General features: G+C 41.1%; 1 protein-coding gene across 1 annotated transcript in view; it reads right to left on the bottom strand.

Annotated features, from left to right (window-relative positions):
• Positions 1-177: 177 nt before the first annotated feature.
• The window catches only part of mgat4a (alpha-1,3-mannosyl-glycoprotein 4-beta-N-acetylglucosaminyltransferase A), a 35,033-nt gene continuing 10,891 nt past the window's right edge, over positions 178-24,319 (bottom strand). Inside the window, exons 2-16 of the mRNA XM_034573186.1 lie at positions 16,562-16,729; positions 16,043-16,183; positions 10,904-11,037; positions 10,741-10,787; positions 10,489-10,602; positions 9,169-9,244; positions 8,390-8,504; positions 7,079-7,209; positions 6,405-6,512; positions 6,242-6,316; positions 5,969-6,087; positions 4,169-4,247; positions 3,776-3,836; positions 2,799-2,911; positions 178-2,667 (exon numbers count right to left, since the gene is read on the bottom strand). Of these exons, the coding sequence (XP_034429077.1) occupies positions 2,641-2,667; positions 2,799-2,911; positions 3,776-3,836; positions 4,169-4,247; positions 5,969-6,087; positions 6,242-6,316; positions 6,405-6,512; positions 7,079-7,209; positions 8,390-8,504; positions 9,169-9,244; positions 10,489-10,602; positions 10,741-10,787; positions 10,904-11,037; positions 16,043-16,183; positions 16,562-16,729 (1,508 nt within the window). The 3' untranslated portion in view covers positions 178-2,640. The remainder of the gene's footprint in view (positions 2,668-2,798; positions 2,912-3,775; positions 3,837-4,168; positions 4,248-5,968; positions 6,088-6,241; positions 6,317-6,404; positions 6,513-7,078; positions 7,210-8,389; positions 8,505-9,168; positions 9,245-10,488; positions 10,603-10,740; positions 10,788-10,903; positions 11,038-16,042; positions 16,184-16,561; positions 16,730-24,319) is intronic.

The following is a 24,319-nucleotide window of genomic DNA, read 5'->3' as shown; positions in this document are numbered from 1 at the left end:
CGTTGTAGTGAGTAACAACTGTCAGCTGAATTTTGCAGTCATATTGCAATGTTGTCAAATGAATTCATAAACATGACAAAAAGCATTTCTTTTACTTCGGACCTGGTGATGCAGATGGTATGAGTGATGCAAGAAGAAACCAAATCTCGACACACACAAAAAAAAAATGGTCATGACTTCTAAGAACTTTTATCGTTTATTTCAAAGATGTCCATGAAAAATGATGTAAAATCATCAGATGCAGGCATTCACATGTACTGTTCATGATGAAGGCACATGAACTGATGGGCGTGGGGTTGTTGCGTATGAGAAGAGTTTGTTTTTTTGCTGCCTCCTCTCCACTTTCCACAAATACAGTAGAGGGTCACATAACCGTTCATGCTGTCTTCATGCTTTCAGTGTCAGACTGTATGTGGATGCAGTGTAAAGGGGCAGAAGCCGAACCTGTTAGTAGTACTGAAAGTCTTAACCCTTTCAAAACAACACATTGACATGGAGTAATCCCCATCCACTCCCAAGAAACAGAATCTAATCAGGAAGTGAGTCCAGCTTTAGCTTAGGTAGTTTGATCAGAAGGTGTGGGAGCCTGCTCTGATCCCCCCACAAAAAACAACAACCCCTAAAACAAACAAAAAGAAAAAAACAGTTTATAAATTACAAATAATGACCATGCATGTGAACAAGCACTTTTAGTCTCAACTGTCATATCAATTTCCACCAAAGGCACTTCACAACCCCTTGAGTAAACCACCCAAGTGTAAAATAAGCTAAGTTTCACCTAAAAAAAATAGCTTATACTCAGAACATTGGCCACACACAAACACAAAACTTGTTAAGTGAATTTAAATAAACTATTAAGTGAAGCAAGAGAGCATGAGTGAGAGAGAAAGAGTTGCCGTTCTCATAGATTTATAATCAGTAAAAAGAACGACACCTCAGCCAAATCAAACCACAAAGACGCACTCCACTCTGCAATGATCAGTAGTCATGATATTCTGTCCAATCAAAAACCAAGATGCGGGATTGGACAAAATGAATTGTGAAGTGGATTTCAGAGGATTCAGAGCAATAAGCATCTCACGTGTGAATATGGGACATTTGAGTACAATGGTGAGGGGTCTGATGGTAACATAAAAGTGAAAAAAGCAGTGCAAATCATGCTGTTTTCAGATGGTAACCTGGTACAAAAAAATATCCGTTTGCCACTTTAACTCAGCATAACACAGATATTGTTATTGACAATCACTAATTGGACCGTATGTCACTTTTAAAATATTAGTATATCCAGCAAAGTGTAGACAAAACTCAGAGGGAACAGACTGGAATCATGTTTGCTGAGACAATTTTAACCGAAGCTGGATATAAGGCACATTTTTCTAATTTGACCAAAGACAACTTCAAAATAATCTTTTCACAACTCTTCTAACTTTTTGCGTTTAAACTGAGAAAATTAATGATCCCACCTGAAACATTTCAGTGTGAAAAGTGAAAAAAAGGGATTAAACTGAACTGACCAACTTGCAACTTGCCGACACAGCAATTTCACAAGAAGCTGTAAGCATGAAAATAAAATCTACAATAGCAATTTAGAAATAAACAACAATACACAAATGAAACTGATTCCGACCTAGGATAAACATCTCTCAATAGAATAAAAATATATTTTACCTCTTGTACAAATTAAAGATTTATTTCAAATAAATTAAGTCCCCTTCATAGATCGTCAAAGCTGTAATAATATATCAATATATTCCTTCGGAAAATCCCACCAAGGCAATGTCTGATTGGTATACTAAAAGTGGACACTGAGGTCGTACACAGCCCATCAGACAGTAGGTGAGAGAGATATGGTGTCATGATCTTATTTTCTCGATTACCTGGGTTATTACCACGAATCTAGCCGAAGGTCAAAGTTGTCCCCAACTGGCTGCGGGCAGGATTTGGGAACAGTTTTGAAAAGCTCATCCTGAGTTTGTGTTTCAGGACCAGTGAAGCGTTTGAGTGACACTTACAATACTCAATGAGGAGGAAAATCATTTTGTCTGGGCTGGTGTCGATCTAGAGCGCCGAGAACAACTGGCCATTAGTGATGACAACATTCTTGATCACATTGGGCTTTGCTGGGGCGCTAGTGACAGTGCAATGCCCGAGCTCGCCCAAAGGTGGCAGCATTGAGTAACGGTGAAAGGATTTGGCAGCATCTTCACGGTGGCCAGCTGACTGGTTCTCCACACGTGTGATCATTTCTCCTTGTTTGTCCAGGCGTTCTCTGATTGTATTCAAAGCTTCCAAGCAACACAGTATCTTTCAGAGCCAGAGCTGGGGACCGACGTCTTCACGCACTCTGCTGTTGTTCTTCAGACAGTAGTTTTCACAATCTCACACACTAATTAAGAGCACAAGAGTGAGGGAGAGATGCAGAAAGAAAGAAAGGGGGAAATCGATCGATGACAAGCAAAATAACAAGGTACATTAGGAGAGGCGGGGGATGGGACAGAGAGGTGGATTTCCTCAGACGAGCAACTCTAGTGTGCTCTAATGAGTTCACTGCTGGTTGCTAGGTGCCAGAGGCCCTGCGTAAGCAGTCTAGGAGATTTTGGTCCCCCAGGGGCCATGATTCATGTTCCCCCTCCAGAACAGTCAGCCAGTTATCCTCTTTATATGTATCTGCAGGAGGAGAGGAGAGCGTCACACTTGTTAGTAAGACGAAACAAGTAAGCAGTGCATCTGGAGCAAGTGGTATTACTTATTAAGTGGTTGGACAAGAGGCTAACAGGTGTGGTGTTTGATTGGCTTACTTCACTGAGGATGGCCCACACAGCAGAGTCTTTGATAACTGAGAGCCGAAGTGCCAGGATAGGATTGAAGGAAGGATCTACAGCCCCTTCTGCGACACCCCTCTCAAACTGACCTGTGTGTTTAAAGAAAACCAACAGAGAGAAAAGCAAATATGAGAAACTATAAATCATTCACAAAGACCACTTGGCCAATACTTCAGAGAACTAAGTGAGAAAAAAAAATCTTCACTGATTTACTGGAATTTATTCAACAAATACATTTTAGCACATGACCGTTATCTGTTTTTGTTTGTTGTTACCCACAACAAGAGGTTATTGTTTTATCTGCGTTTGTTTGTTTGATAGTTAGTTAGCAAGATTACGCAAAACTACTCAACTGATTTTCCATAAATGTGCTGGAAGGATGTGGTATGGTCAGGAACCCAATAAATTTTGGTGCAGATTGGGATCAGATGATGGATCAAAGAATTTTTTGGTGCTTTTTTTAACATTGTCCTTGATTATTCAGAGAAGAATTCATGGATCTGTTAAAAAGAAATCCGAACTCTTTAAAGGACTGATATTTATGAGTGTTGTAATTTGGTGCAGATCCACATAAAATCGGATCTAGTGAATTTAAATGGATTAAATAAGGGGCCTTGTGTTTTTATTTAATGCTCCTTGTTATAATATACAACTACAATGGTGCTCAGAAGAATTTATACCCTAATGAATTCTTCTGAGCGCCATTCTAGTTTTATATTATTAACAAGGATAAATAATAACAAAAGAACACAAAAAATACAAAAATATTTAAGCAAAAACAAAACAATAAGAGGTCAAAGTGACAAAAGAAAGAGCAGAAAAGTTCAGATTAAAAAATGTCACATTGTGTTCAGTGCCTGTAACTCTAGGCACCATTGACACGAGTGTGTAATCTGATCTCAGTGTCAGTGTTTGCATGCACTAACACACATGGTGATAAAAGACTCACATACCGATTCTGTAAAAGCGGTCCTCTGTTCGTTTGTACTTCTCTTTGGTCTGTAGTCGACTCTCCTGTCATACCAACACAGTAGAAGATGGTCAGAAAAATAAAAAATGTTAGACACAAATTCAGATCTAAATGATTTTGTCATTTGAGCAGCACTTAGCAGAACAGGTACTAGATTCTGTGCCTACGCTGGAGGTGTGGATCACAATGTCAGAAAGGATCGCCTCTGGCAGAGCAAACGATTCTGTCACGCTCACATTCCTGTCAATAATCAATGCGCTTCGTTCCTAAGAGCAACCACTCGATGTAATCTAATCAGAGCCGTTTCCACATCACACCACAGAAGGTTGACGGACTGTGAGTGTGTGCGTGCATGTGTGTGTATGTGTATCCCTACCAAGACGGGCAGTATTTCCACTGTGGTGTTCTCGATTTTGTCCCCTGGGTGCTCCTGGTTACCACTGCGAAACAGGAACCTGCAATTCAAATAAAACGCATTTATTTGAATATTTACACCAGCAGGTAGTCATTCTGGCACCACAAACAAACACACAAACACACACACACACAGAATATCAAATCACCTGTGGCCATCAAGTTATGTCCATGAAATGAAACGTGGTTTTGCAGACAGCTTTAACAGGATGCTTTGAATTCAAAAGGCGTGATCAGAGGGAGGAAATATGAGCTTCACTGGTAGCTTTGGATTTGGGGTTTGAGGTTGGCAACATTCAAAGAGGGAATAAGTTATGATGCTTGCCTTTTTGTGAATAAATGCAGTGCATCTGTGAAGCAGTGCCAGATCATAAACAATAGTCGTCAGTAGGTGACATTTCCCTGCGGCGCCCAGAATACTTCAAAGAGCAGATCATTTGTTGCTATCACAGTCATAGTATTTCACTCAGTGATCAAGAATTGTAATATAAAAACCACACAATCATAAAGGTACACAAGAAATGCATGTAATATTGTTTTATATCATTTTAGGTGATAATAAACATACATTGAGAATTTTGTTCCTAACTACAACCTGAGAGCTGCCAACAGGATTGCTCCTGTTTGTCTTAATATAGTGTTTATTTAGTGTGCAGGTGTTGAGTATTAAGTGATCCCGTAACTCAGTGTCAGTGATAACATGTTAATCCCTTCATATCCACACGGTTTTGCTTACTGGTGAAAAGGTCTGAGTTGAGAGCGTATTCTCAATTTGGCCAAGTCAAGCTCGTTGCCATGGAAATACAGGAAAAAAATTTAAATTTCATGAAAACTAAATTATTAAAAGGCACCATTTCACTATCTGATTAACATAATTATGAAGTTTCATCAAATATTACAAATGGTTTTTGAGTTCTGCTGCAGAAATGATCACTGAACGTTCGTTACAATACAGTTTGAGCCAGTGTCACTGGTGTCACTCAAAAACAGCCTCAACTCTACAAACACGGTGGAACACAAGACGGCCCCTTTCCCACTCACTGCCACTTCTACATGGACACCAATATTTGGATTTTAACCAGATTAAGAAAATAATCTGAATAAAAGGTTAGGGTTAGGCCCTATAAAACAAATTATGATTTGTGATTAGGGCTTTACAAATAAAATTTGATTGATTGATGGTCAATAGTCAGATTATTGGAGACCATGTAAACGTAGTCACCGCTCAAATAAAATCGTTACAAGAGGGTAGATTGGAGGTAGGTTAATTGTAGCCTCTAAATTGACCGTAGGTGTGAATGCAAGTATGAATGGTTATATGTCTCTCTGTATGTTGCCCCTTCAATATGCTGGCGGGTGTCCCGGATGTACCCCACTTCTCGTCCCAATGTCAGCTGACAACCTTTTCAGCTGTGCTCTGAGCCGTCAGTCTCGCTTACTGCTCCCTTCACATTCACTGTCTTGCTCCCTTTCTACCCCGGCTCCACAGAGAGTAGGAGGCTGGTCTGTGAATGCTTATTTTAGAGCACTCTCATTAACTCAACCTGATCCCCGGAGACACACAGCACATGACACAGCGCACACACTGAATCTAAACCTGAATCAGTGAAAGGCAGCGGGAGGAAATAAGTGAAAAGAAAGATTTTGTATATGCCTGTGTGAGCAAATAGGCTGTAATGTGCATGGTCATCATTTTGTTTGAAAGGAAATGATAAGAAGCTGTGCACAGAAGCATATCCCACACAGGCAAAAGCTCCTCTACCTCTCTATGCTAACGGGTCTGTCAAACTTGAAGAGGACGTAGTCTCCTGTAGTCGGAGTAATGGCCCAGAAGAAGTCCTCTCCTAGGTATGTCTTCTCCAGTGTGTGACCCTGATACACCTGCGTGACACAACACAAATGTTCTGATCACTGCTTTCACTTTTATGTTCTTCTTTTCATATTTTAGTGTACAATACATTCAATTTATTCTTGTTTTTATAATTATTCGTATGAACTTGACGACAGTAAAAGGATGGGAGCTCTGGAGTGAGACCTTCATCGATGTTGAAACCTCAGCTGGTGGGTTGACGTGCATCTTGTGGAGCAGCGGCTTCAGGAAATCCTTGTCCTGCAGACAGAGGGCAGATGCCAGTGTTACACAGGAAGTAGCATTAACTGCGGTTGAAAACAAATGACTCAGAGGGTGGCAGACTCACTGTGAGTTTTTGGATCTTTCCTGCGAGAGACGAATGAAGTCCTACGTGTTGAAATAAGGAGGGTCTGAACCGCACACGTAGGCCGGACTTCTGACGCTCGCAATGTTTCTGGAAAGAAGAAAAGTGGGAATGAGACCCAATCGTCATACATTAATGGAAGGGGTTACAAATTCTTTCTGCTGTGTGCATGTACTTGTGGTTAAGCAAAATTCTGCTAAGGGACCCACCCATAGTTTACCTGTGAGCCATGTTAACCATTTGTCTTTGTCACACAGACCTTCAACAACCCCCCTCCTATCCTCCAACTTGTGCAATGAACGTATAGGTGTGTACACACTGTCTGGGTTTTTTTTCCTTAGAAGAGAAGGGGGTGATGTTGGCTTTTTAAATTAGCTGCTTTGTTTGTCCGTGCCGTTTTTATGTAAAAAGGGTGGAGGCAGTTGGAGAAATAAAGCAAATCCTAAAGGAATATTTACATTTTGTCATTAACTGTCTGTTTACCTTCCACCTGTCTGTTGGCTGCTGGCTTTGCGGCGTCACACCCACCTCTCCTCCCTTTTCTCCCCCTTTGTATCTACACGGATCTCATACCCAGCCTTTCAGAATTCAACTGACAGAAAACCATCAAAGCAATGGAGAACTTTAGTCTTGCATTAATCAATCAGAGTACACACCGCATCTTTTTCAGGATTGCAGACTTTGACCCAGAGAATATGGTCCAGCAGCCAGTCGATGGGTTTCTCCTTATAGAACATGAAGATGAACTCAACAATGAGGTTTAGGTCTGGAGCCTGGAACATTTTTCCTGAAGGAAAAACACAGTACAGAGCAAACCACACATTAATAACCAATTATCAACCGGAATTCATATTACAAACGAGCACTTCAAGGCTGGACTTTTTTTTTTAAAATAAAATAAATAAATAGTTTAAAGACTTGTGGGCAGCGGCTCTATCTCAATCTATGTTTCGAGGTTTAGACCACAAAAGAGTAGATGCTAGAAGCATGTTGAATGTTCCTATTTTACCAGAAGGATATTTTTGTGTAAATTTTTTAGCAGAAAAGTAAGGGTCAAAATTTGGCCCAATAAATATTTTGTAATAGATAGAAGGACAAAAACGGCAAAACTGAGGACAAAGCCAGGGTTATCAGCTCCCCTCAAGGATACCATTGATCATGTTTATTGCCAAAAATCCATCTACAAAACTATAAACGTTCCATTCAGATGAAGGATGATACTGATAAAATACAAAATGTTCAGGAACAACAGACCAAGAACAGCTGCATTAAGATAAGCAGGACACTTTTCATATCATATCATTCATTATATCGACTGTAATGAACTCATCTGGGAACCTGAATCCAGCTTTGTGGATGTTAAGTCTTTTCAGAGTTGGTTGCAGCAAACAAACTAGGGTTTAATTGGTCTAGTTAAACTCAGCATTTTAATGATACAATTACATTTTAGTACTTACATTTAAACACAGATCCGTATACGGGTACAATATACACCCCAAAGGTGCATATTAATAAAATCATGCAGGATAGGTTTCGTTAATCACTGACATTTGGGCCGTAAAAAGAATAGATTTGGATACATTTGGATTTGCTTTATCCGGACCAATTAACATTACTTAGCAATAACCCAATTTCCAAGGAGATAAAAAAAAAGGTCCATATTGTCTTTACTGGCTGCTAAGCTCTCTGTCTGTCTTTATTCAATAGCATGGTCTTACAGTTGGATGGCACAACTTTTATTGATTTAACGTTCAGATTTTATAATGTTTTCTGTAACGTAATGGACAGATTTCCTACGCCTCAGCTCTTCTCCTCTTGCTCACACTGTTCTTCTGAATGAGTGAAACTTCTATGCTGCATTTCACTCGACAAGTCTTACAGTATGTAAACGTCTTGTCAAGGGAATTGTAATACTGTTGACAGCCTTTGTGGATGCTGAGCAACGATATCTGTTTAATGGATCATACCAATGAAGCCCAGCTGAGAGAACTCCAGGATCATCCAGTCCTCTGACGACAGCTGCAGGGCAAAGTTCTTCATTGTGGCAAAGTAGTTGGGCTTGGCCACAATATCATCCTCCAGCTGAAGAAACAGAGGGTCACACAAAAGAAATGTAAGATGGAAATAACCACATTAAATAGTTGGGTTTATTGTTGATGGAAAGGGAGAAAAGCAGGAGGGAGAATCCTCTATGTTCACGTGGGGACATGACTCCGAGCTGATCTAAAGGACACTGCTGAGTGCCTACACTAATCTAAAGCAGTAATAGATGTCAGAGGGGCAATACCTCTTCTCTCCAGCTGAGAGCAGATGATGCAATTGACACACAGATGCAAGATTGACAACACAGTTAAATTCAACCTCTAATGGCTGCTCCCAGAATTTCAAATCTGCAGAGAGTCAATGTTTACGTAAACATTCCCCAATTGAACGCCTACTTAATCCAAGAAGACGGATAAGAGTTATAGATGTCTAAGAGGATTAGGCTGAGAATAAGTGAAACCGACTCCGGTCTGAAAACAAACAACAACAACACTGGTTCTGGAGAAAGGCTGTAACAACACACATTTGCTTAAAGTACTCGCTGTGTTTTAATTTGGGATGACGTGCTTCAGTCTAAGAGCACATCAGTGTTTGCAGAGAAAAGGTTTTCACGCTGATACTTGAGAGTAATTGTCTACAGAACCTTTCTTAAAATACACTCCAACAAGTTGCTATGGGAAAATTTATTATTTTAAGGACATACCTGGACATAATAAACCCCTTTGCTCACAGCGTACATCATGAGGAAGGAATAGTCCAGATTCTGCTTGGTTCTCCATCTAAACAAAGCAGAAACAAATCGACAAACATGAAAGCTGAGCCACTGTAAGGTGAAATATTATACCATTGAAAAGCATGTCAAAGTCCCTGCTTCACATTCAAAAAGCAAAACTGTGCAAATCTGGTGCTCCCAGGTTTCCTGCATGTTACGACAGCAGACGCTATTTGAATCATTTATAAACCAATGCTGTCACAGTAACTGTTTGATCTGAAGGATCTGCCCTCGCTGCAGATGGACCCGCTGCTGTTGGCTGAGAGCTGCAGGTGTTCACGATGCCTCCAGAGAACAGGTGTGAGAGGTGGTACACACACAGGTTTGTACAGCTATCCTTATTGGGACTTCATATTGACTACCATTCATTGTGGACAGCCTGAAACCTAACCTTAATGATAACCAATTCATGCTTAACCCTAACCTTAACCAGGATCTCATTAGGACTCTTTGGTCCCCATGAGGCCTACTGATCCTGACAAGGTCAGTGCTTATGCTGGAAAAAGTCCTTAAGGGGAAACAAAAAGAAGTACACACACATATGCACACACTCTTACACTCCAGTCAGGTGAACAGACACCACTAATTTGAATTTGAGGGCACAGATGATGAACATGCACTTCACCTCAACCAGGTGGTTCAGTGTTGCTGCAGTTTCAGCAAAGAGGACATCTTTTAAAACTTTTCATGTGTCACTGACCAGAGTCAATGCACGAGTGCCTGCACACCCACACAACATTAGTGTGTACCATGGGCCAATGTTGAACAAGATAAAGCTCAGATTAGCATCTGTGCTCACAGACACCCACACACACAAATAGTCCTAAAGGCTATTACCCAAGTACATACTGTAAGTAGTCAGCACAAACTGCACCATAAGCAGATTTCTAATGAAGCCCGTAGTTAGCACACTATAAAGAGAAGGTAAGCACAGAAGATAATGAGAGCGAGCACTACAGAGAGAAAGAGATAGAGGGTGCTGCTGCTGATGACCTTGATCCGACTTTGAGAAATGCCTGTGGAATACCAAGTACCCGAGCAGCCTCTGTAAAAATCTCTCGCTCGCTCGTTCACTCCCACTTTCCCCCTGACTCATCCTTCTACTTTTTTTCTGCAGCTCTCCTGCATTTCATTTCTCCCAGGGCTGGTTGCTCTAGATTTCCATAATGATTTCTATCACATTTTGCATAATTAAATGTCAGCACTGAACACGCTGATAACACAGACGTCTTGGCGAGGTGAACTGCTTACCTGACTCTCTCTCTGGAGTCTCCAAATGTCTCCTTGAGGTTGGTGAGCTCAGGGTAATAGGTGGCTGGAGGGGAAATCACCTCCAGCAAGCCTGAACTCAGCTCTGTAGAAAACCTGAGGAAAGAGAGTCACTGGTGATGTCAACAAGTCGAACAGAGATACACACTTTTCTCTGAATCAGGGTCTTTTTCAATCATTCACAACATTTCCATCTTTTTGTGCGTCTGGCAGGGAGCAGAGAAATGTACTCACTCTTTCTCCAGGACAGCAACTACGCTGTGAACATAGTCCACGTCAGTCTGCAGAGATCAACCAGGAAGAGTTTAGACATGTTGACCCCTTATTATCACATTTTTTGTTCAGTGTGTAAAAGAATCATGTGATGACACATACTGTTTGGATTATAGGATCTCACCTCCCCAACAAAGACAATAATAACACAGTCAAGTTTCTCCTCTGGTGACAGCTTGTCTATTAGCGAACGCAGCGTCTCTGACAGATAAGACTTCACCTTCCGCTTCACTGTGGGAATCCCCATCACCATGGTAACTGAGAAAAAGAGAGATAAGCATGTGGTGACAATCAGGAAGGATATTAAATCAAGTGGCTCCAAGACCAAATAATCGTTTTGTCGGACACCAACAGATTACACCAGCCTAAATCAAGAGCAGAAGTTCTGGCATGGACTGACAGATGGAAGTAGAAAGGACGAAGTAGTTTGCAATGCAGCTGCACTAATATGCTGCATGTTCTTTTGTTGAATCTTACATAATCTTATAATAGTAATTAATAAAAGAATCAACCATTTGTATTATATATTATTGTTTAATAACTGGCATTAACAAAAGATCATCCTTTACTCTGAGATCAGCAACATGTTGTTAAATTCAACAGGAGGTTTGACAGACTAAAGCAACAGAGAGCAATGACCAGAGAAGATCAGACCCCTATAATTTGATGACGATACGATATTATCCTTACTGATTTATCTCTCTTTTAATTGAATTGGTTAAATAAGAATCTATTAAATCACAAAGGTACAGTATGTACACCAATTTTAGAAACTGAAAAATGCATTAAATCCAACCAGAGGCTAAAAAGAGTTCTACCGGATGACTAAAAGATTAATAAATTATCGACATTGTCTTCAACTACTTTTCTGTTGAACAACTAAGTAACTACAATGTCCCTCAGTAGTGCTCATACCTCCACTAAGGCCCCCAAATTCAATCAAGCTGCACCAAATTGCACATGCTCATAGATATCAGTTTACCTAAATGTGCCTTTTCATCAAGACCCTGAATTATTCACAGGGTAAAAGGATGAAATCTTGAAAACACTCAATTGCGCAATGTTAGAGAAAGTGTTCCTGGATCCCCCCCCCCAAAAAATGAATGGGTTCTTCCCTAACTCATACTGCATCCTTCCACCAAGTTCTGTGAAAATCTGTAGTTTTTGCATCATCTTGCTTGCAAATAAATCAGCCTACGAACAAACAAATGTATTACCTCCACCAAGGAAGTAATCCCCACGTCTGAGCTAAAGGAGAGAGACTGAGCAGAGAGCAGACTGGTCGAGTGACACAGCGGCGAGACATGGAAAGAGGAAAAGAGAGTCTATTGTCATCTTCTTATTGACCCTATTGTGTGAGGCTTGGAGCGGCAAAACAAGCGGCCTCTTCTTTATGATGGAGAGATTTCCCCCTAAACTACACGAGACTGGGAGAAGTACAATGGACTGTAACCAACACAAACCCAGTTCATTGTACTCAGTAGACTACAAGGATCACTTTCACCAGGGGAAAGAGAGAGTAAGAGGATGAGATAGCAGAGAGCATAAACAGGGGTGGAGATGCATATGTGCCGAGGAACAACTTGTTTGACAATCAATCAGCGTTTAAAAGAAAATAAGTCAAGACAGCAGCATGAAATTGCCTAATAACTTGTGTACTGTATATTTTCATGTTTAGCTTTCTCTTCTATACATGTTGAATTTGCTCTAAACTGAATTCATATCCGTGGGCCACAATCTACAGAAGGAAGCTTTGGATAATGCTTGTTTTCATACCAGAGAAAGGAAAGCAAGTTCAAGTTTTGTCCTAATGGAAGCAGCTAACAACTGGCTCTATAGGGGATGGTAATGATTATGAAACACACGGACCGAGGCTAATGTGTGCGTGTTGGTGTGTGTGTACGGTTTAAAAAGGGAAAAGCTGCTGATTGAGGGGATTGCGAGGGTGCAAGGGGCCTCAACAAAAGGCACAAAACAAAAACTTGAGGTGCAGAATGAGGGAGCGGTGCAGTGGACATGAGAAAAGGGTGCAATCCCCCAGAGTGATCTGTGCAGCGTGGAGAATCGGTCCCAGTTTTGCTTTGTGTTTCTCACACTGAGCTCCGTGTTGTATAGCGACACCCACCACCACCACCAAGAAAGTAGGTCGAGGATGAAAGGAGAATGTGGGAGGAAGGAAAAGAGACAGAGAGTGACAGAGTAAGGGACAGTGCAAGACAGTGAGTGAGTGATAACGCATGTACTCGCAGCTGGAGCAGGACTGCCCCTCCCCGTGTCCCTAGATCAGTCTGCCCGCTTCACTCAATCAATGAAAAGAAGTGATTTGGCATGGCATTCCATATGAAAGAAGCAAGTGTTCGACTGTGTCTTTCTGCTTTCAATGTGCAGCAGAATCTGTCCAGCTTGACTTGTTGCATTATTTAAGGTTAGGTCTCGTGTCAAGACAGGAACTGACATCACTAGATACATTTTTGTAAATTATAATGTAAACAATGTTGAATTAAATTGAAAAAACATATCTGGTCACAGTGGAATATTCTATTGATTATTGGTATGAAAAAGTATTCTGATCAACGGGCAGGGAGATTTCTTTTTAACATTTTGATTGATTAATTCATCTGTTTTTGGTGACTTAAGAAAATCACAACTGCAATGTTTTGTGGGCAATTTAGGCATCAAGGAGTCTCATGTTAGAATAAAATATTTTTATAACTGCTTCTGTTTCAAAGCTAACAAATATCAATGTTTTCCAATGCAAGCTGTTGCCGCAGTACACTGGTTGCTATATTTCAATGACATAAAAAATATTTTTAAAGCATTTAGATTGATTCCTCCAGCTTCTCTAACCTCTGCTGTTGTCATTAGCCAATTCTCATCATGGCTCTCAGCCAAGTCTTATGCCATTTTTTTTACACAAACACTACAGAACTAATTTCTACCAAACTTGGTGGAGGGATGGGGCCTGAGCTTGGGAAGACCCTATCAAATTTTGGAGCAGATGTGGATAAAGGGGCAGATACAACAATTTTCTTTCTCTTTCTTTCTTTATCCATTGAACCATTTCATAAAAATAAAAACAAATCAAGTTCTAGATTGATCTTGTTGAATGAGATCACAACTTCTGCCATTCGAACTGACTAAGTTTTCGGTAGAATCAAAGGTTGCCATGTTGAACCCTTCGCTCAAAGAACAATAACAAAGATAGAAATAAAAGCAGTAAGCAAATAGAAGGTTTAAGTACTGTCAATTGATAGTTTATCTGTTCATGCCTATCTCACACAGATGCAACAAAATCTTCATGTCTGTAAATCAGTATTGCTTTATAAAGAACAATATTGGCAGCGTGATTAACAGCAGTGAGTGGGAAGCTCCTGAGGGATGATATTCTTGTCACTGCACAGGCAACATCTACTGGAGAGCAGAGAAACCTGAGGGATTTCATGAAACTTCACGTGTGGCAGGCCTTTGCAATAAGAAGAAAGAAGCAGTTTGCACCACCTGAGCAGAAACAACACTCTCTACACTCAGGCCAACAGAAGAGTCAGTCATGACTGTTAAAGGAATTCCAGACTGGAGAGAGAAGGGCATGAATAGAGATATATTAAAGCTTGTGGCATGCTGGTCAAAATACACAAATACTTGTGTATAATTGAAGTTACTTAGTAACAAACAGAGTATTGACAGTGCAAAAGGGCACAAGTTGGTAGGTAGACGACTTGCTGAAGACTGTGTGATTGGGACTAGCAGGGCTGCGTTCACAATAATACTCGTATTGACTTCTGTATGAAAGGGGATTCAGCCAGGCCCCACACCAACCATGTTAGTAAAACAGTCCCTCTGATGATTTTTTAACACGTGGTACTACAGTTTGAAAGTAGAGTGTCTGAGCTGTTTTTCCTCATAATACTTGTTCATTTTTAAAGTGGGATCATGGCCTAATTTGCACAGCTATAAATATCAAGAGAATGTCAGATATGCTTAGACCAGCAGAGAAAAAAAAACGAGAGACTATTAGCAGCAGAAAACAGGGAAAGATTAAAATCACTGTTGGGGCCTCGAGCAGAAAGTTGCCAGTGGCCTGTCAAGTATGTCATGTGGCATCCACAAGGATGAAGGGGCTAAAAAAGCCTCTGTGCTGGTTGTGCTACCACTTCCTGCTTGTACATGCAGTTTAACTGTGAATGCAGTCAACACAACTGGCAGGACCCTAGGGTGGGAAGTAGGTGAGAACAAAGCAGGTGACAGCAACAAACTCTACATAATCAGTGGCTAGACGTTCTATCTTAGATTTCTAAAAGGAAGCCAAAAAGACTCCTGAAAGCTCGACAGCAGTGACTTGGAAAGATGGCAACAATGGCCCCTGCATTTTTCTTGTTTCCCGTGGGAATACCTTGCACTCATTAATCAAACAGGCCACGGGCCAGCGACAAAAAACTCCTATTTGTGTCCAACTTGTCCCTCCGTCTTTTCCTCTAATTTGTCTAGACGGTTTCCCCCCTCTGTCACTGTCATTAGGAATGAGCTGGAAACACCATTTGAGCCGTTGCCACCATTAAAGTCACCTCCCTCACGTCCCAGATCCACCCAACAATGCCAGATAAATAATCCTCTTAAAAATCCTCTAAAATGGGGTTTGCTAAAAATGGGGGCGAAAAGAGAAGAGGGAAACAGGAGTGAAATAATCCATATGAAAGAAGAGGCTGATGACAGACAACAACTTTGACAGGACGCATTGCACTTAGTTAGCTTAGTAAAAATGTGGTTGCTGTGATGTTATCATGGGAAATTTCTGGATTTACTTTAGTAAACTTTGTGTGACTTTTCTTTAGTTTTTTAAAGAGTATTTTCCCTCACATTAAAAGAGAGAAGAAAAAACAAGAGAAAGGCATTTAAACAAAGTGCAAGACCATGTCAGGAAAAACATAGTAGGATAGAGAGACAGATACAAGATATAATCATTGTTTAATAAATAATTTGCTAATTAAATAGGGGATCATACAGTTCTACAGTTCATCTTCAACTCTGCCAGTGTTCATCAGTAAGATATTATTGGAAACCTCAGTCCAGGGGGGATGTTTGCTGCTAACTAGTTCCCTGAGTGAAAACTTGTTGAGACTTGATTCTCATCCTTGTGTAATAAGGATCTCTGGGGGCCTGAGTGTGTTTGAGTAGGAAGAGCATGCATATTCTGGAGAGAAGGCCTCTCATAAACCAGGGGCCTTGCTGTTGTACAAAACTTGCAGTGTACGTATAAGCTTCTCACCTCCCGTGCGGCCAAGACCAACCTGCACGGCTGGGTGCAGGCTGCCCTCATTGTTGAGAAGGTGAGGCAGGTGGTGGTAGATATTTGGCACCTGGAGCTGTTTCCTATTTGAGAGCTCCTTCAGTAGTTTCTGCGTCTCATCTGAAAGAGGTCACAGAAACATGAGTTCAGCAGCGCTGCTGAGTTTTTAAAGTAGCACCTGTTGACACTAATGTGCACTGGTAGGACAGTGATGCTACAACTACAGAATGAATCCAATATTTATTATCAACTGAGGGACTCATAGAAGGAAATCAGAGTTCTTTTTGTTATTTATTCAATAGTTCCAATATAACGATATACATGTACTGTATATGTTTTGGATTTTACAACAGGTCATGCAAGGACAAATTCACTCACAGAAAACACTTCAGTATATGATGGACACAAATTACTGAATCAGCTCTGATGTTAACTCAACAGTGGAACACCTTGGTTAGAGTTAATGAGTCATCAGATGTTTTTGTATATGTTCGTTACCTGAAAAGTTTGTGAGAGCATCTTTGCTGCTGTTAGTCTCGGCGATGGCGCGTCTGAACTGCTCAAGAATGTTGTTGAGCTCAGACGAGCGCTGCAGCGTCCTGTGCTCTGCCACACGAAGGCGCTCTTTCAGGGCATGGAACTCCCGCTGATATGCTGTCAGCTTTTCTGAAAGAGGAATAAAAGGAAAGTGGGGTGCATTAGCAGGTGAAGTTAGGTTACAAAGTGCTCAACTTCACAATGATCTTTTTGCATCCTATCCAAAAACTAATCACTTTGTGCCTGGACCACGGCCTTAATATCCCTAATGTTGGATCAAATTTGCTTCATTTTGCACCTTAAAAGGCCGATTCATGGTTCTGCGTCAAAGCTACCTCATAGGTACGCACGTAGCCTACGCATGGGGCCTACGCCGTTGTGAGCATTCGTAGTTGTGCGTTGGTGTGTGTGCGTCGCCCTGCAATTACACCACAGAAATGCTAGTGGGCGCGGAGCCAAAACGCTAGTGACCATAGAGTTTCTATGCTACTGTGTTGAGTTTCTCTGGCTTCTCAGGTTACTTCAGAACAATGGCAAGCGTTATCATGTTGGAGTTGAAGCAGATAGGTGTATAAGAGCAATTACTTTTCTGAAAGAACTGCAAAGAATAAAAGAAGGACGTCGGAGGAGATTGTCTGTATGACCATTAAACCGAGTGAGGCTAAGCAGGAGATTCCGGAAATACTGCCAGAAATGCGATGCTACCAAGCGGACCAATCATAGCTCTTGCGGTCTGCGTCGCCTCGATGCGTGGTTACATTTCTGGGGAGGCACACATTAGGGTACGTTGTAGGGTTCTGCTACGTCAGAGTTACAGCATAAAGACAAGTAAAGACAAGCTGCAAAGGAAACAGAGAGAGGAACTTTTTCAATCTCCCCAGACAGGATTTCCGAGATTTTACACGAAAACGTTTGAGGTGGAGAAGCTCTTCTGAGCGGTTGGTGTATGAGTTTCAAAGTAGAGGCTGGTAAATTCTTTGAAAAGGAGAGTAGCTGTGGTTTGTTGGAGGGCCAACATCAGATGTTCTAAATAAGCTATAAACGCCACACTGAGTCAATCTTGCTCTTTATCTCATTTGCTGAGGTTTTTACGCTACATTCTCTTTGTGTCGGTTTTCTCTATATTTTAAATTAATGTCCCCTCCCTGACTGTTTTGGTGCTTTGTGACAGCTTTTGAAAAGTGCTGTTTGAATAAAATTTATTGACAGTACTATTTTTGGAGATGATGAGACATGAAGATGATAGTGAATTAAAGCCACGGAAATATGAGGCATTGATTAATGTCTTCGATCTTTCTCACAACAACATTCTTTGGTCAAATTGACAAAACACCAACGCCAAGCACAACCGTCTACAAACCAATCAATGTCAAGCAAAGGTTGACTAAGCCCTTGTAGGTGATGACAACAGGACAGACATATGTCATACAAAATTATTTTGTGTGCTTCCTAGTCTGCAATGTGAAAACAAAACTAACCGGATCAACTGTAGACCCTGTAACAAAGACATGAACTTTGGTTCAGGTGTGAAAATGCCCACAGTATATTCTCAGTGCAGATAGGATTTTGTGCATGAGGTGAAAGGGAGACTACAAAGAACACAGGTGTGTGTGTGTGTGATCTTTGTAGGACCAGTTTGAGACTACAACCTACAGAATGAGGACATTTTGGGCGGTCCTCACTTTGTAACTCTTTGGGGGTTAAGACTTGGTTTTAGGGTTAGGGTTAGAATTAGGTTAGGTTAAGGGTGAGGGTTAGGCATTTAGTTTATTATGCCAATGAGTGTCCTCACTAAGATAGCTGTACAAACATGTCTGTGAGAGAGAGCGAGAGTGTTAGGTGGGGTTGTGGGTTTGGCCAGTGTCTGATCTTCCACTTCTGGTAGATTTATTGTGCCGTTAACGATAACAAATCCCAGACTCCCCTTTATCTTCCCCTTCTATCACTTCCTCTGACTGAGTTTATTGTCCATCCACCCTGCCCCTGCTCCCCTTTTTCACAGAACCATGTTGTTCTTCATGAATGCTGATCCCTGAGACACACAGACAGATGCTGTCATTTGGTTCAAACCTTGAGAACAGGGCAACTTAAACCAAAACTTTCATCTTCATAACAGTCACTTTGATTGTTGGGACTCCAGTCCTGTTGAGATGAAACCAAGCCTGTAATCCTACTGTGTAAAAGAAACTAGAGACACAGAGCACCAGAGAAGAGAAACAGGAAGTAGATAAGGTTTCTGGTTAGCTCAGTTTGTAACGTGCATATACATTAGGTTATGAAACTTACATGTCACGTTGCGTGACACATTTTCTTCCAGGGAAGTGCCACTCCCATGACCTGAGCACTGTGTAAAATATCATGTGTGTTGGTCAGTGTATCCATACGTCTCTTGGCATTTAAAAGGTAAATGTCACTTTACTCTCTGTCACAATTTGTCATTACTGCTCAAAACAATAGAACCATGACTTCACATAAATGCTCAATTTCCAGACAGGTTGAATGGTGAATTTACTCTGCTGGTGTACAAGCTACTCGACTGCATGGTTGCACGAATGCATTAAACAATTAGACCTACCTGAGGTCTGGCGTTCATCCATTCAATGTCATTATTCTTCTCTGCTCTCGAGAACCATGAGTAATGGGGGAAGGGCTAAGTGGTTATCCTCTTCCTCTGGGCTTGAAAACATCTCCTCTCCTTCCATCCGCATCCACTCGCTTTTTTTTTGTATTTTTTTTTACATAGTCTTATTCTTCCCTTCTTATTTTATATCATTTTTAATATTTTTAGTGTCCTATATGTGTATAACTTTCTGTCCTATCTGCACTTCCATTCTGGCATGTGCCTTTCTCTGCTTGTCCCCTGGTTTCCATACACTCATTGCCTCCCACTCTCCTGTGATATTTTGCCTTGACGTGCCATCCTTGATTCCTCATCTCATTTAATTTGATTTAGTAATGGAGGTACATGGGAGGACTGAGGAGTTGAATATATATTGGACATTCAACAAATATCTCACACTCGCTTATGCTGCTTTCAGACATGCACTGAAGTCTGCACATTTTCCTAAAATTTTCGTGAGGAGCTGTTTGTGAAAACAAAAATGGCTGAGCCAGTTGCTCCTGACATTCTTTTTGTGCCAGCCCCCTAGTAAAATGTCCAGAGAATGCCCGAGTGAGCCAATGTGAGAATGGTGAGAACTCCGAAAATTCACAGCGAACAAGTGTTGATGTTTGCAATACGCGACTGCTGTGAGCTTGAAGAATACAAATATCTTAGGATGAAAAAGTGGTGTTATATATGCAAAAGACGATGACAAAATTGAAAAGACAACGAGATTTAAGAGCTTTTGGTGATGAGAACTAAGGGCGGTGATGATGTGCTGTATAAACACTCTCCTCAGGGAAATACACAAGTCATGTCCTGCCTCCTGCATATTCTTCAAAACTTCTCACCCAACTGGTCCAAAAAGTTTCCTTATGTGGTATCAGCACAGTTTTGGGTACGCTGTGCGTGAGAAAAATATTTGTGACTTCTCCTTTGACATTTTAGTTTGGTGCATGTCCCATTCATTGACATGAAGCAGGCAGCCATAGATGGCAATCAAGACACTTTGGCTTCACTTATGACAAGCAGTTATATGTTGTCAATCTTTATATACAGTCTACGTATTTGTTCTGTCATTGTGCTTATTCACTTTGACCTCAGTCGTATCACGTAAATATCTGAAGACTCGATCTGGGGCTGACAGAAACCTGGCTTGGACATGTACTTCTCCAAACTCTCACACAGTTTAAGAGAGGACAAGATTAATATTAGTGCTGAGAAATACTTAAAAGAAGTTAAACCCTGAACTCAACAGTGTTAAGATTTTTATCAGTCAATCCATCAGCTCATCAAAAGCCCTCACTGTGATCATGTCCTTGACCTCACTCTAGTTCGCTGATGCAGGACGCTGACTGTGGCTTCATGAGTGCTGATGAGGGGCTTGTGCAGTTTATGTTCGCATGAGTGAGAAAACAACACAACAGAATATGAAGATGTGCTTTTTGGAAGAAAGTTCTACTTTTACCAGCACACGTAAATCTCCCATTCCCTGGTCGACATTATTTCAAAAACATCCACTTTCTAGGTGGAAGCACAAATCAAACTAAATCAATTACTATTCTGCTCATCAGGGTACAAAGCCTGACATGAACTTTCAGGCTTTTCAGAATAGCTATGAGGTTTGTCATGTGACCTTCCAACCACAAGCCTTGAATTTGTGAAGCTGGTAAATGTGACTATAATCCATCATATTCAGTTTTCTTGAACATTTGGATTTTACAATTTTTCTTTGAAAACAGCAAAAGGCATTTTCTATTTATATGACAAACTATTTTGGCCCACGTTAACTTAAAATTCCAGTCTAGTCTTAAATGCTCCTTATTTAAACTGGGAATCAAGAATTTAACAAGTTAAATTTTATAAATTTCAATCTCTCCATAATGTCTACATTACAATGCAGTCAATGTATCTCAAAAGCACATCTGCCATTATTACCTCAACTAAGGTGATGTCTTCGTCCGTGTTAGTTGTTTTTGGAGGTTTATCAGTTTACAAGATTATGCAAAATCTACAGGGTGGATTATCATGAAACTTGGTGGAAGGATGTGGTAGGGGTCAGGAAAGAACCCATTACATTTTTGTGAGGAATCCAGGTTAAGTATTTTTCTCACTTTCTTAAACATTGCGAGATATGGCGTTTTTCCAATTTCTTCAACAGATTCAACAGTCCTTAGACTTGTTTGAGTTCCTGAAAAGATGCATCATCATTTAGCCTTTTCTAGTGGACAGATTTCACTTTCCAGACCTAGAAAGAAGATGCACATGCATGCAAAACATGTCCATATTATGTATTATGCATGTATGAAGCCCTCAAGCAGTGCACCTGCTACATTCATGGTTCCACACTGCAGCTGCTGTGTGCAACACAACGCATTTAACCAGGCTGTTATCTCTTAAGTAGGACAGATGGTGCAACACATGAACTTGACATTAATAGGACAAAACCCAGAAATGGATATAGCACCATTGTGTTTTGGCAGTGGTGGTGGGGGATTCAAAAGTTCACATAGGACATTAGGTCCATCAGTCACGTTAAAATTAAACACTGCAAGTTACCGTGGTCAACAACACTGTGCTGTTACACTCCATATCCACTGGAAAGAAAAGATCAATCACGTTTACAAAAGTTAAACATTTCTGGTTCAACAGTAGGCATAACCACTTTTGAAAACAAAAGAAAGCATAACACATGTAAATAATACTGCACACACACACTTAGTAGTAGTAGTATTGATTTTTATGTTTTTTTCCAGAAAGAGCAGAGCAAGTCGATCCAAGAGTAGGCTAGTGATACTCCCTGAACAGTTTTCTGTAGTTTGCAAAAAGAGAAAATGTACACCTTCATCCTATTCTGTCCTTTTTTCTCTTTGCAACAGACCCCAACCCTTTCTCTTCACCTTTCAAATAGTTGCAGTTTAACTGTATCAAAAACATCCAGACTCACATTTGCACCCTTGGCAGGTTTCCAACCCTGTTTCTTAATTTAGCTTCATCACTATGGGTGCATTGTTTTTCTCCTGCCTTCCACCTACTCTTCTTCCTATACTGTGACTGTAAGTCCTGAAAAGCTCCTGCAACCTGCTGTCTGACACCAATCAGCTGAAGGCATGGCCCCACTCTGCCCACTTCCACTCCTCTGGCTTCACTTGGCTACTGAAAGGCTTTGATCAGCCAGAACTATCACTCTTTGTTTTGAATTCTCCACTTTGAGGAATGTCACCATCAATTGTTTAAGATATCCAATGGGGTCTGAAGCTCTGGGTCCATCTCTCTCTCTTCTCTCCCCTCTTTGCCATCCACCTCTCCTCTCTTCCCCATTTTTCTCAGCTCACCCCAACCGGTCAAGGCAGATGTCCACCCACACTGAGTGTTGTTCTGTTTCCTTCCAGTTAATCCACAGACGTGACGGTTTATAACACAGAAACATCTGGGAAAGCTTTGTTGGAAACTGTTTGGAAAGAGGCAGGTGCTTTGAAAAAATACATGTCAGGTGATTGGATGAAGCTGACAAGGTTCTGTCTATCAAGGTCGCTGATGCCAGTTGTGAGAGTAGTAAAAAAAACATTTTCATCGATGAAAGCCTTCAGTACCATTCTTTGCTCTTCTTTTGAAGAACAAACACTCTCTGCTTCTGATATAGCTGATGCTATAGCAGCCCCTATGCTATCCTCTTTAAGAGCCACCATTGTTAACAAATAGTCACTTCCTGCTGTTGGTACGCTTAAGGCACATCCATAACTGTTAGTTATTCCTCCTTCATAAGACGCTGATTGGTCCAAACCAGTGTGGTTGGGCCACAAGTGAATAGACAGGAGCCTAGCAAGATGGATTATCACTTGTGAAACATCCAGCTGCCCCATAAGGTTACTTGGCACTGGTTTCAGCATAAAATGAATTAATCAATCTGCCTTTAAACTAAATTCTAAAGCCCACACATCTACATTGCCCAAAAGATTCACATGATGAAAACGTCATCCCCCCATATCAGCAAGGGTTTGTGTCTGCCAAAGTATTCACAAATTCCTGTCAATAATATCTGGCCCTGAATTTGTAAACTGTCACAATGCTTATAAGTATGCATGTCCAATTTTGCAGAGACAAACTAATGGGTACAGAGATGTCCCAGTATATTCAGGGAGCGTATGCCACAGATTAATCAACAGGGAACAATTAGAGCCAAACAATCACCATCTCTCCTCCCTGACACTGAGGAGGAATTGTGAGCTGTCTGGGAATTTTGTCCAGAAGTAAAGAGGCAACAATTGCATATGAGTGAATAGATGACTGAATGGATCGATGAATGAATGAATGAATGAATGGTGCCATGGGATTAAGGAAGTGCACAGAAGCATGAGAAAGGGAACAACGATGATTGTTAACTCGTTAACAGATGAGAATGCCTGTTCCTGTTTGGCACAGCAAGGGCTGTCTGGGATAAAGGGGTGTGTGTGTGTGTGTGTGTCAGCACTCTTGTCCTTTCTCTCATATCATACAGCCTACCTCGGGCTGTTATCATCCTCGGTTCTTCAGATTTGGCCTTTCTACTCACTTCTTCTTTCCAAACCACTTAGGATTTGTCTGGCAGACTGCCCTACCTCGCAACACACACACACACACACACACACACACACACACACACACACACACACACACACACACACACACACACACACACACACACACACACACACACACACACACACACACACACACACACACACACACACACACACACACACACACACACACACACACACACACACTATATATGGCCTACCAGCAACTGTCTGTCTGCTTATTTATCCCCTTCACTGAAATCACTTTTGCTATTTTTGGTCCTTTGTGTTGGAAATGATGTCATCATGGAAGAAAACCACAGCCTTAAACACAGCGGAAGGAAGATGCATGGGTTCAAGGAAGGCAATGAGGAAGCCACATTTGCAAAAGGGGAAGAGTGGGATTTTTTTTGCGCTCTGTAAATGTTAACTCTTACCCCTCTTCCACAAGTGCAAGCCAGTGCTTGATCTAGAACCAGTTATTTGTATTTCAACAGCCATAGAACTGCCTCTCTGCCACAAAAAAATGGTTTGACTCTGGCACCAACACTTCGCTGG

Source organism: Hippoglossus hippoglossus, chromosome 21 (genome assembly GCF_009819705.1).
Source record: "Hippoglossus hippoglossus isolate fHipHip1 chromosome 21, fHipHip1.pri, whole genome shotgun sequence".
Taxonomy (NCBI): domain Eukaryota; kingdom Metazoa; phylum Chordata; class Actinopteri; order Pleuronectiformes; family Pleuronectidae; genus Hippoglossus; species Hippoglossus hippoglossus.
This window is presented reverse-complemented; position numbering and strand designations above follow the sequence as displayed.